General features: G+C 41.6%; 1 protein-coding gene across 1 annotated transcript in view; it reads left to right on the top strand.

Moving 5' to 3' along the window:
* CUX1 (cut like homeobox 1) overlaps positions 1–12,619 on the top strand; it is a 286,591-nt gene that overhangs the window by 145,650 nt on the left and 128,322 nt on the right. The window contains exons 7-9 of the mRNA XM_023537497.1: positions 2,714–2,837; positions 4,991–5,067; positions 6,845–6,911. Of these exons, the coding sequence (XP_023393265.1) occupies positions 2,714–2,837; positions 4,991–5,067; positions 6,845–6,911 (268 nt within the window). The remainder of the gene's footprint in view (positions 1–2,713; positions 2,838–4,990; positions 5,068–6,844; positions 6,912–12,619) is intronic.

The raw sequence follows: 12,619 nt of genomic DNA, 5'->3' as shown, positions 1-12,619 counted from the left end.
TAGGTCTCCTTCCCCACCCCGTGCCCTATCAGTGCCTCTGGCCAGTCACCCAATGAGGAACCGTAACAGAGCGTGAGACTTTCTCCTCCTCGAAGACCTCGTCTGATGGGCGTTTATAAATGAAATGGTATATTATATAGTCCAAGACTTAAGAATGAAGCCTCCAGGGGTAGACAGACCTGGTTTGAGTTTCTACTACTTAGCTCTGAGACCTTGAGCGAATGATCTCACTTTGTTATAAGCCTCATTTTCTTGGGTGAGGGGATTCTCATACTAACCGCATAGCATTGTTGCAGGGTTAAATGAGATGCAGGTGGTGTTCCTGACACTCAGTAAAGATCAGCTGTTCTTACTAAGTACTGTTATTTTTTCCAGATATTTCTCCTTTTTTTACTTATTGATATCTTAACAGATTTTTCCAACCTCCAGAAAAATGTCGATTTTCTCTTTTCTTCCCAGTACAAAAATGATGTCAATTTGGAATGGTCGAGGTGCAAATCACTTCTTTTAATCACCATAGCATGTTTTAGATGAATAAAAAGAGTAGGAAAGGTATTTCTTTATTATGTGCTATAATTCTCTCCCCCCCGCCCCGCCCCATTCAAAGATGAATAAATTGGGGCCCCAGGAACAGCTAATTAGAGCAGAGTGCTTCATCTCCCTTTCTGCTGCACCGTTTTCCCTCCTTACCTGCTCACATGTAGGGGATCCTGCTGGGACACACCCAAGAGAATGTCCTGGACCCAGGCCTGGCCACAGGAGGAAGTCCAGAGTCAGAGACTCCAGGACAAGTTAGCCCCTGGCCTAGGCTCAGCCAATCAGTGAGCAGCATGCCCAGGATTGGGGCGGGGTGGCAAAGAGACCTCATCAGACAGAGTGGGAGCCCCCAGATAGTCCCCTAAACTCCCCTGGAAGGAGCATAATAATATGTCACACTGAGAAACCCTGGGGAATGAACACTGGAGTCCAGGGGCTATATAGATGTTTCCATCCAATTGTTAGAGGCAGAAATGCTTTATGTTTACACTATTGCAGAGGCCATTAGAATGTGCAAACGTTTTCAGAGATGACCTACCTGTCTTTGGAAATGTCTGTGGTATCCATTTTGGAAATGTTCAGCTTATGCCCAACTTTGGCCCTGTCAGTGTGACTTGACAGAAATGTGTATCACTAACCGTTATGCTCACAGGGTATTTCTTTCAGGCCCCAAACAACCAGTCCAAAAGGCAGAAAGCTCCCCACTCTTTTTACAAATGCCTTGATAAGGTCATTCGTTTTAATTCCCTCTCTCTTCTTCTAAGGAGAACCTTCTGGATTCCACTTAATAAAAAGGGCCAGTTTCTTCTCTTAACCAAAGAGCCTTTGGCTTTTATTCACTAAGCCATGTGGGTACTAAATGCCCAGTTGATGTGCTGCTGCCTTGCCTAGCATGTCTCTGCAGCTCAGAGAGTAAAGGTAGACATGAGTTACAACCTGAAGAAACAGGGGCCACCAGTTTAAGGTCTTACTTGGGCAAAGACCTGGCAGGCGGCATTGTCACATGAGCCTGGAGCCCATTGTCACAAGCCCTGTCTGGGCCTCACCCTGGTCAGTCCAGTCTTAGCTCCTTCATTCATCTATGCCTCAGCCTTTTCCTGAGCACCCACCTGTGCCAGGTGCTGGGCTCACAAAGAAGCTCAGCTTTGCCTTCTAAGAGAGAAATCTGTGCACAGCCAAGTACAGTCCCCCAAGAGCTTCACTCTCCTTGGAGCTGGGACCACAGTGCCCTGCCAGGGACCGTCCATCATGCAGAATGGCATGGGGGTGCCTGTGGGAGAGAGCATGTGGAGTGGTCCTGCTCTGGAGCCCCCCACAGGTCTGAGTTAGGACCCTGCCCCATTCATTACATCTGCTTCGGTTTTCCCATTTTGGGACACTGAAATGACAGCTGCAAACATGCCATCACTGGTGATGTGACCTGGGCTTTCTAGAGATGGCCTGCCCCCCAAGGGTCCCTGTGTCTTGAGCCTGGGCACTGCAGGGCTCTTCGATTGAACAGCACCACTGCCCTTGTCCCTCACCCTCCCTCAGGTGCAGCTCCCCCAGGTCCTGTGTCTCTGCTGTACACATGTAGCCTTAGTCTGCCAGACTAGCCTGGGTGAAAGGTGCTCTTGGCACCTGAGCTGCAAGGTCCCTTCTAACCAAGGAGATGCATGCTGTATGTACTTAGCACACTCCATGTTTCATCACTGTGACATAGCAAAACTGTGCCCACGGCCAGGGAAGCCCGTAGACATACCTGCCTGGCTAAGTCGGCATCTTCCAAAATGTGCATACAATTATCAACTGTTTTCTTTGTAAGAAAGTACTTAACGCCACACTAAAACTTTATTAATTTCCCTCAGTAGAGGACTAATTTAAGACTCATCAGTAAGACAATATTATATTTTACCATTGATTCCCCCCAACCCTTTTGAAAGTTGTATTAAAGAAACCATAGTTCTTCTTCCCAGCAGAATCCATTGATCCTCCTCAACCTAAACGTTTAAAGTTCAATTTAACATTTAGGGAGTAAAAGGTCTCTGAAGGGACTCGTAACCATTGATTTTGTGTCAGAGTTGAAGAGCTAAAGTTTAAAACACACCGATTCTATTCCGTTACGAATGCCTATATATATAGCTACATGAAACTGTGCTGCTCTTACTGTAGTTTTTTTTTTTCTTTCTTTCTGTAGAGGTTACGATAAAAGCACTTAAAGAGAAAATCCGAGAATATGAACAGACTCTGAAGAACCAAGCTGAAACTATAGCTCTCGAAAAGGAACAAAAGTTACAAAATGATTTTGCAGAAAAGGAGAGGTGAGCATATGTTGGGTTTACATGTACTGACATAACGTTTTCTCTCTAAACTTCACATGACAAGACAGTTTTTAAAATGGACCTGTGAAATATACCCAGGTTTTAAAACAAAATCCTCAGGGGTCTAGGCAAAATTTTGTTTGAAAAGTAAAGGCATCCTTTATTCTATAATATATGAGATTACCTTGAATGAAATGTCAGTCTTTCCCCACTGGTGGATGGTGTTGGTTGTGGGCCACAGTGTGTCTGTCTGGGCCATGCAGATCCAGAGGTTAAGCATGAAGCGGATGTGGTTGGCACATGGCAATTGTACATCTTTTCAAATTACCTCACAGTGCTTCATATATCAAGGAGCTGAGATGAGTAAAATACGTTAATGAACCATATGAAATTTAATATTCTTAAGTTGACTTTTCAAAGTAGGTAAAAAGATTTATTATACTAAAAGATGTAAATAACAGACTGACCACTGGGGGTAGAAGGCAAAGCTAGATCTTTATCTCATTTTTACGCAAAAAAAAATTGAAATGAGTCTAGGAGTCAGATATTAATGATTAAATCATGTGTGTGGTAGAAGAAAACTTGGGCAAATATTTTATTTTTAATTTTGGAGTGGGTAAATCTTTAAGCATATAAAGTTATGTAAATATAATTACCTGAAACTTAAAACTAATTTTTAAAAACAAATAAACATCAAGAGACTGAGAAGTATTAGCACCACATAAGAAAAAAGGTTGATTTTCTTTATATAAAAGAGCTCTTACAAATTAATAAGAAAACATCAGCACTACAAAAAAATAGGCAAAGGCAATAAACAGTGAGATTATTCAAAGACAAATGCTCAGCTTTACTCAGTAGTAAAATTAAGTTTAATTTTATCCAGTGTTGGCATAGGAAAACAGAATATTAAGACTGAAGACGAACTATATATGCTGGAGTAGAACATTTTCAAAGTTTGGAGATGAGTTAAAAAGCTTTGGAATACTGTGTGTGCTATCATCCCTTTTGTCCTAAGGGCAAGCAGTGCATATTACAGTGCAGTATATTATATATTATATATGAGTACATGTTACATACGAGTTTATACTGTAGTATGTTACATGTAAGTGTATATTACATGAGTTTATATTATAGTAAAACATGAATATATATTATTCTAGAGCATATTACATGAGTTTATATTATACTACAGCATATTACATATAAGTGTATATTTTAGCATATTGCATATTACTTTATATTTCTGTAATGTAGAAAAATTTTAGAAGGCTATGGAAGAACTCTATCTGAGTAAGACATAGAGCCAAGGAAGGGAAAGGATATTTTACCTTCCGTGTTCTTACAATATTTGTGTTATTTTTTTAAACTCAGAACATCTATTAGTTTTATAATTGAAATATGTGAAAATATGAGCAATCCTTTTCTACAGGTGATAAAAATTTGGGTAATTTTTTTTAAAACTGTGTTATTTCTACTTTTCTATATTTTCAGATTCATTATTATGAAAGCATATGTTATATTCATGTGATGTAAAAATAATAAACTTATTTTTAGAGAATTTTCTGCAGATTAGGAGGAAGGAATGCTATTTATTGACCAGGGAATTCATTTGGAGATCATGGGAAATATAAATATGTGGAATGTATTTTAAAACGTTCAGAATTTCCCCATTAGGTATTGCAGTTACATTCGCATTCCATCATAACAGAAATGGAACAGCTGTCACATCTATTTAGTACATCCTTTATTTCAACAAATTCCTTCATTGTGTCAGCAAAATGTAAATGTATCGTTCTTCTTGGGCTAACCTCACAAAACAATGAGTGTATGATGATGATTTTTTTTTTTTTAATATCCGGCATTTCAAGAACAAGTTACATTTAAGATAACCTTCTACATCAGTTACTACACATCAAGTCCCACAGGACACAGAGTTCACTTTATGTAACATGTGGGTACAAAGTTGGAGTGCACAAGATCAGTAAGTGGGCTCCACAGTACCTCGAGCATTATGAGTCATGCTGATCGTGCGCCTGTCGCCGGCTGTGTGTGTTACAGTGAAGACAGTTGATCCAGAATACACGAGATATTTACATTGCTAAACAATGTAAATCTCTCTCTCTCTCTCTCTCTCTCTTTTTTTTTTTTTTCAGAAAGCTGCAAGAGACACAAATGTCCACCACCTCAAAGCTGGAGGAAGCAGAACATAAAGTTCAGACTCTGCAAACAGGTGTGATATTCTTCATCCTAGCCAAGTTGATTCAGGGAAGACTGAAATGGGGGCAGTCTGATTGATCTCCAGGTCTCCCCAGGTCCCCTATGATACCTATTCCCCTGCCCTTGGTGAGCCTAGAGGAAGGAAGGGAGCCCATGTTCTAGAATGTCTCAGAGAGGCCCCAGCTTCTCTACTTTGACTTCTATTAATCACCCACATTGAACTGTTAATGTTGAGGTGGGAGGATCTGAATTACATTTTCATCCCTTTCACAAGCCATCCTTTCTTCCTGTTCTTTTTCCAACAAATACATCTAAATCACCAACTGTCAAGGCCTGACATTTCATTTGAAACAATATAGGGCGGCGTCGGGAGGGAACTTACTTCTAACCTAAGTGAAGTTAAGGAGAATAGTAATAACAGACCTTTAAAATTTAAAAGATAACAAAAAAGGCTATGCTAAATTTTTAATCATTTTTTCCTTTTTTTTTCTTTTCTTTTTTTTCTTTTTGTTCTAGAAGGGACACAGCACTGTATATTTAATTTAAATGCAGTGGTGGGGGAATTAGAAGACATTGTCCAGTTAAAACACAAATGAAACTTTAAAAACAGTTACTTATTTATCCCAGTAACCATTGTTTCTTTTGAGAGTGGCATGTTGCCAGGTTTATCGATACTTACTCTAAGATAGATCATCCCTTTATATCCTTAGTTCACTGAAATTTATGTTCAGATTATTTACCCACCTTATTTCGCCAGACTTAGTCTCAGGCGATTTTTGGCTATCTGCAAATCAAATCTATCCTTAGAGATAAAAATTTTTCCACCATTGAAGTTTTTTTTTTTTTTTCCCCAAAACTCTGTGCCAGTCCCCAAGGAATGACCAAGTTTCAGAAATGCTTATTGTCTGTGCAGCATTTTATATATGCTATTATATGGAGGTGAATAAAATTAAAAAATAAATAATCACAACAAATTTAACAGACAAATGAATAATAATCAAAATAGATAAAGACCTCCTACAAGTCACTACACATAGATAGATAGTCCAGTAGAACAATGGGCTAAGGATGTGAACAGGCATTTTGCAGAAGAAAGGCAAATGACTGATACACATGTGAAAAAAAAGTTAACAATTTTTAACAGGGAGATGTTAATTAAATCAGTGAAAGATCATTGTGCCTATAAGACTGTCAGCCTCTTTTTAAATTGATAATATCCGGTGTTGGTGAGAGTATAGGAAAATAGTCAACAAAATAGTATAATAGGAATGTGATTTGCCCCTTGGGAGTCCAGCTGGGTGGTATTGATCTGAAGTTGGAATGTCTAAGCTCCTTATCCCAGCCCCTCCACTTCTAGGCACCCCGAAGTGCCTGGCATGTGGCAGGCAGGCTCTGTACCAGAGCTAATTGTTACTGATATTGCCTGTGTCCTGACATGGAGAGATTGTCATGCTATCCTGCTAAGGGAAAAGGCAAGTCTCAGAGAATATTCGTATCATCCTATTTATGGGAGATAAAAACATATACATGTGCAATTACGTGTGGAAATATTTTTTAAATAATAAAATATATTTAAAAGAAGGAAATCTACACTCTGTTAACAACAGTGGTTACCTCCGAAGTGGTGCATGGGATGAGATGAAGTGGAAGTGAAGGGGATTTACTGTTGCATTCTATATACTTTGTAACCTGTGACTCTTGAAATGAGAATGTATTACTTGTATACTGTTCCTTTTTAAATTTAAGTTAAACCATTCATACATTACGGTTTTATATCCTCTGCCTTTCAGCCCTGGAAAAAACTCGAACAGAATTATTTGACCTGAAAACCAAATATGATGAAGAAATTACTGCCAAGTAAGTCTCCGCCTGGTTTTCTCTATCTGCATGCGTTTGGTTGGGTCTCACCTGATTTTGCTAATCCATAAAAGATGTCCCCTGCTTTGCTCTGGCAAAGCAGTATGGGGTTTAGAAGGTGCTTGGTCTTGGAGCTGCTGTAAGGAATACCGAATCGTTCCCATGAGTTGCTTGTGTTGTCAGTTTAACATCCAAGGATTGTTCTGTGCTCTCGGTGCTCTCAGAACAATCCTTCCACCTGAAATTATTGTCCTCAATTTCTGTGAAGCCGGTCAATACTGTGCCTTTTTCTAAGAAAGTTTGGAAAAGAGCTTATAGAAGATGTGATAAAGGGGATGTTTTGTGGAACTTGGTCTGTACAGATCATATCACCTTCTACCTGTGCCCGAGTCCTTCATTCCCACACAGGTGTATTTGTTCAGGTCACACCTTACAACATTGGGTGCGCCTGTGCAGACACATACACATAGAGAGTGTACATATTTGGGCAGGCATATCACACAAGGCTCTTGTGAGAAGGAAGTCAGTGATCTGCCACAGGATCACTTTTTGCCAGCCCACTCCTCCATGCAGAACAGCAGAAAAGAAGAAATAATGTTAACATAAGCCAAGAAAGGTGAAGAAGCCAGAGATTGTTCCTAGCCATGGCCTTCTCTACTGAAGTCCAGACAGGCAATGCCAGGGTAGAGTTTGAACCACCTTTTCCTGTTCTGGGAGTTTCCTCCTGTCTCCTGCAGAAATCTGAATGCCTCCAGCTGTGTCTCTCAAGCTGCCTCACACTAGCAAGAAAGTTCTGTGTTCACACAGGGCCTCAGTGGGCCTTAGTGAGTGTGCGTGTGTGTGTTGGGGGATGGGGGCACCTCAAAATAGCATCACCCTCCTTTCAGGTTCCTGTTCTGGATGGGGCGCTGGCACTCAGCATTGCTCTATCTCATCATATTCATCCTTAGCCTGTGGGGTGCTACTGAGCCAGCTGCTCTCAGGGCACGTGGGGGGTTGGGCTCCTGACCTTTGTTCTTCGTTGTTTAGTAGCTCGAGACCTTGAGAGCCCACCTACCCAGGCCTGGTGGTCAGAACCAATTTTGATCGTAAGCTCAGAACTTCTGCACAAAGACTAAAATATCGTGGTCAGTCTTGGCAACTCTGGCTGACTTGCTGGCATGTCTAATCCTGGTGGAAACTGCCAGATCATTTTACCCTCTTCTCTCTGTGTGCTGAAATGTGACTTTAGGTAGTATAGAATTAGCTGATTCTAAGATGTGGTAACTGGTAAAATTTCACTTTGAGAACTGGTAACTCTGGTATTAACTCCTCCAGCCCAGGGCCTCACTGTTGAGGGGCTGGCAGATGTGTCTCCCCCTCTCCCCTGAACTGACAGTTCCTGCTCCTCACCCCCAAGATATAACCTGGGCAGAAGCCACACCAACTGCTGTCACCTTGATGCTCCTCAGTGTCTAAGTCTGGGTTCCCTTTTCTGCCAGCCTGTCATCTTGTTTTTCTGTTATTTCTGCCTGGCCTTTATTCTACTAAGTAGATTGTTTTTCTCAGTAAATTAGATTTTATTTAATTATAATATTTTAATCTGACACATAGCTCTATACTTAGTTTGTAGCATTTCTTTTCTAAAATAGTTGATCTGTAGACAATACGCTAATTCCTTGATTTATTCATTCTTATCCACATCATTTTACTTGTTGACAAAATTTACAGTGACTTTGGTAGTGATATATTGGATTATTTCACCAGCTTTCATTATTTTATATTTATTAAACCATACCTCTTTCTAAAAGGCATAGCCACATGTTACATATCCATAACCAAAGTTTGCTTTATTATGCACTTAAAAAAAACTTTGCTGCAACCAGACCCTAAGCCCCTCTAAGCCAATGTTTTTCAAACTGTGAGTCACAATCGTGAAATCAATTTAGTGAATGGCAACCAGCTAGCTATAAAATAGAATATAATACAAAATAATAGAATAGAAAATGTTGTAGCTCATAGTACATAGTAAAGTAAGTTTTGTTTAGTGACACTGTTTTAATTGTGTGTACAAATCCAAAAATATAAGCATATAGTTACGGGTCACAATGTAAAATAAAATACAGTTCTTCCTGTGGATCTCAATCGAAAACCATTTTGAAAGCCACTACTTTGAGAGCGTTACAAAAGTTCAAGTTCCAAAAGCCAATGTCTCCTGCCATTCTCTCCCCATGTGCACTGGGGAGGTGCTGTCAGCCATGGACACGGACATGCACCTACTTGGGGAAAAGAAGTTGCTTCTTGACATAAAGTATCTACCGAAACTATTAAAAATTGACAGCAAAGAATGCCACTTGTCACATGGTTGCTAAATACTGTCCCTGGTTTATTTTTGTCATTTTTTATTTTATTGGGCTTCTAAAAGTCACACAGAAAGTTTTTGTCCATCTTGACTGGTTGGTTTTAGGTATTGAGGAAGCAGCAGAGAATAGCCATCTCGTAAGGACTGAAATTTTCCTCCCCTCGCAAGTTTTCATCTTCTCTAGGTATAGAACACGGCAGCTGGAGAAGTAACTAGGAGACAGAACCAGAGAGAAAGGGACATCTTAGTCCCTGTCCCTACACTCTTCTGACCTTGCTATAGGCCATGCTGATGCTGGAGGATAATTCACTTATCAATCAGAAACAGAAAATAAAATAAAACAAATATGGAGGTTGATTGTTCTATCATAAAAATGCTTTGCCTCAGGACTGGCTATTGTCACAACCTGCTGACAGGGGCATGAACGCTCCTGGGGTGTGTCCCCTCCTGTCATTATAGCAGGAAATTCTCTTGTCTTCTCCAGTGATAGGTGGAGGCAGGGTGTGATGTGCATGTGTGCATGTGGAGAGAACAAGCATAACAATTACATGATGGGCATGACTCAAAGATAACAGGTCCACTCATTAATCCAGCAGACACTCTAGGAGGCCGCCTTTGTGTCTAGACCTGTGCTGGTCTCTGGAAATCTTGGGATAAAAGGCCCAAGGGAGAGAAAAGCCCTTGCGATCCGGTGTGAAAGAGGGGGCATTAGTTAGCACAGGTGCCTGTGCCAATCAGGGTCTCTGCAAACTCAGACAGCACACTCCAACTTTAATCATAGAGTTTAACATTGGATTGAGACTGTTTGTCGTGGCCTGGGCCAGGAGTTGGGAAACCACAGAAGGAATTCGGCATCCCTAGCGAGCATTGGGCAGGCTCTACCACACCCAGGTTTAAAGGGGCCACCTTGAAAGGAGCTGAAGTCTTTGGCAGGGTTAAGAGATCCAGGGCAGCACCGATAACCCTTGACCTTACCCTCCCTTTCCCTACTGGGACTTCTCATGGCAAACTCAGAAGCCAGAGGGGCAACCCCCAGGGAGACAGGTAGAAGGGAAGCGGGGTGCTGGAGGTGGGAATGGCAGGTCTCCAGCTTAAGACCCTACCCAGCTGGAGCTAAAGGAAAGAATTGCCATGGAAGCCTTCCTGAAAGGGGTGACATGGGATTCGAGTTGGAAGATGAGTTAAGGTGAGGGGCTCCTGGGGGCCAAAGGAGTGCAGTTTGTGGAAAGACAAGGCCTGCAAGGCTACTCTTCAAGAGGATCAGCCAGAAGTCTCGAATGGCTTCTCCGTAGGGCCAAAGTGGTGGGCACGGTAGGTGTCAAGGGGCTAGACTTAGGCTCAGACAGAGATCGGGCATTTTCCGAATGAGAAATGACGGGCCGCTAACAAAAGGAAGCCTGAGGCCAAACACTCACTGTAAATGGTTCCCAGAGTAAGTAATCCACAAAAAATGTAGAGAATGGACTGAGATAATAATTGCTACTTTCTTTTAACTTTGGAGGCAGTTGCTTCGGTCTTGGAGATCCCATATGAGTCTTCCCCCTCCGCATTCCTTTCCCCTTTTACATTCTGGGAAAGGTTTGTCACCCTACCATCTGCTTCAGCCCCAACCTGCATATATTTTATTAGACTAAGCATCTTTTCGTTAATACATACGAATAGAAGCCTCTCAGGAGCAAATCTTTTCACAAATGGCCTTAAAACATTTCAAAACAATTTACTTTGTCTTTGAAAGGCAGGATTCTTAAATATTTGTTGACAAAAAAACGTAGGAAGGAGGTTGGGGAGGCATAGGGGAACGTGGGCTTTGGAGAAGACTGATCTGGGTGTGAATCACAGGGGTCTACTACTCACTCTCCCTGTGTCACCTAGGATAAGCTCACTGACCTCTGTGTGTCACTTTCTCACCTGTACAATGGGCATAATACTGAAGGCAAAGGTTGTTGTGAAGGGTAATGAGAAGGTGTGTGTGTGCAGCACCTCCCACAGTGACAGCACTGTCAACAATAGACACTATTCTCGGCTATCTCGCAGTAGGGCTCAGGGTGCTTTTCTGAAATTAGCAGGCCTTGGAGAAGACTGGCCTCAATAGCATCATCTCCCCACAAGGTTTAAAGAGCAGGGCATGTGTTTTCTCTGCCTCTCTGTCACTGGAAGATGACCATCCTCACCCCCATTTTGGGAAGAAGCCTTCAGGTCTAAGGCACCGAGCCTGTTCCAAGACCTTGGGTTATTGTGTGTAGTCATCGCCCTGCGTCAGCTGGGACAGCACGGGCTGACTGTGACGGGGCCGGCAGCAGTAAAGTTTTCCATGTGTAGGCTTGAAGCAAAATGTAATTAGCCTTTATGTGCAGAACAAGGACCCATTGATGAATACAGCTGGTCTTTGTTTGGTCCTGTCATTGAGAGTGGGAGGTAAAAGTGTTCTTCTTCATGTTTATTAATGCAAGATTCCTTAGACAAATGGCAAGCACAGTTTAATATTTGTTGGAACATAGCAGGGTTTGCCAAAACAGTTGTTGTGTAAGAGGATTGCAGGGTTTCAGATTATAACTGTTTCTGGGTTAAATAAATGAATTATGTCTCTGCATTTTTTTTATTTTTTTTTTTAGTTAAAATGTACCTCCTTCTCAGACCGTCACCCTGTACACAGATCTTCTCACTTCTCTTAGCAAATGGAGACTTAGCACCCTAATTGACTTTAACTTGGTGATTCTAGCAAAGCAGAGTGGTGTGGATTTGAATATTTAAACGGTTTCCCACGATGACCTTGGAGGTGGACGGGCTGCTTTCAGCACGCAGGAGCAGCCCCGGAGAGAGGCCCGGCCCGCTCATCCTGGCCCTAGCCTCTGCGGCTGTCTTTCTCAGCTGTTCACAGATGCTTGGGTTTAGGTGGCTGCTGCTCACTGCAGGAGGAACGCAGCTCTCCCAGCCAAGGTACTCGTGTTCTGGGTAAAAGTGCAGGAATTCCCATTTTTGCACAAGTCCACGGCCACCTCTTTGCTCTGTCCCCCAGAATCCTGATTGCAAAAGGAGCTTCAGTTGTAACATATATTCCTCTTAACTTGTGGGCTGAGGCTCTGAGCCCCTGATGAAAGAAAATATTGAATTGCACTGAAATATACTACATTTTTTATAGCTAATGTTAGTCTTAGGAGAATTTGCACCTCTCAAACCTTTCCTGCCAGTAAAATTCAAATTTCTTAAGGTTACTCATGTTGTATTCCTTGCCTATATGCTTTTTTAAAAGAGCTACATTAGATCTACATGTACTTATACATTATATTACAAAAGAGACATTTATGAGGAACTTCGCTCAGTGTTTTATCACAAAATGCAATATGCTCTGAGAAAGCAGGAAACTCTT

This window comes from Pteropus vampyrus, unplaced genomic scaffold (genome assembly GCF_000151845.1).
Source record: "Pteropus vampyrus isolate Shadow unplaced genomic scaffold, Pvam_2.0 Scaffold193, whole genome shotgun sequence".
Classification (NCBI taxonomy): Eukaryota; Metazoa; Chordata; class Mammalia; order Chiroptera; family Pteropodidae; genus Pteropus; species Pteropus vampyrus.
The sequence above is the reverse complement of the archived record's forward strand: the minus strand, read 5'-3'. Positions and strand labels throughout refer to the sequence as shown.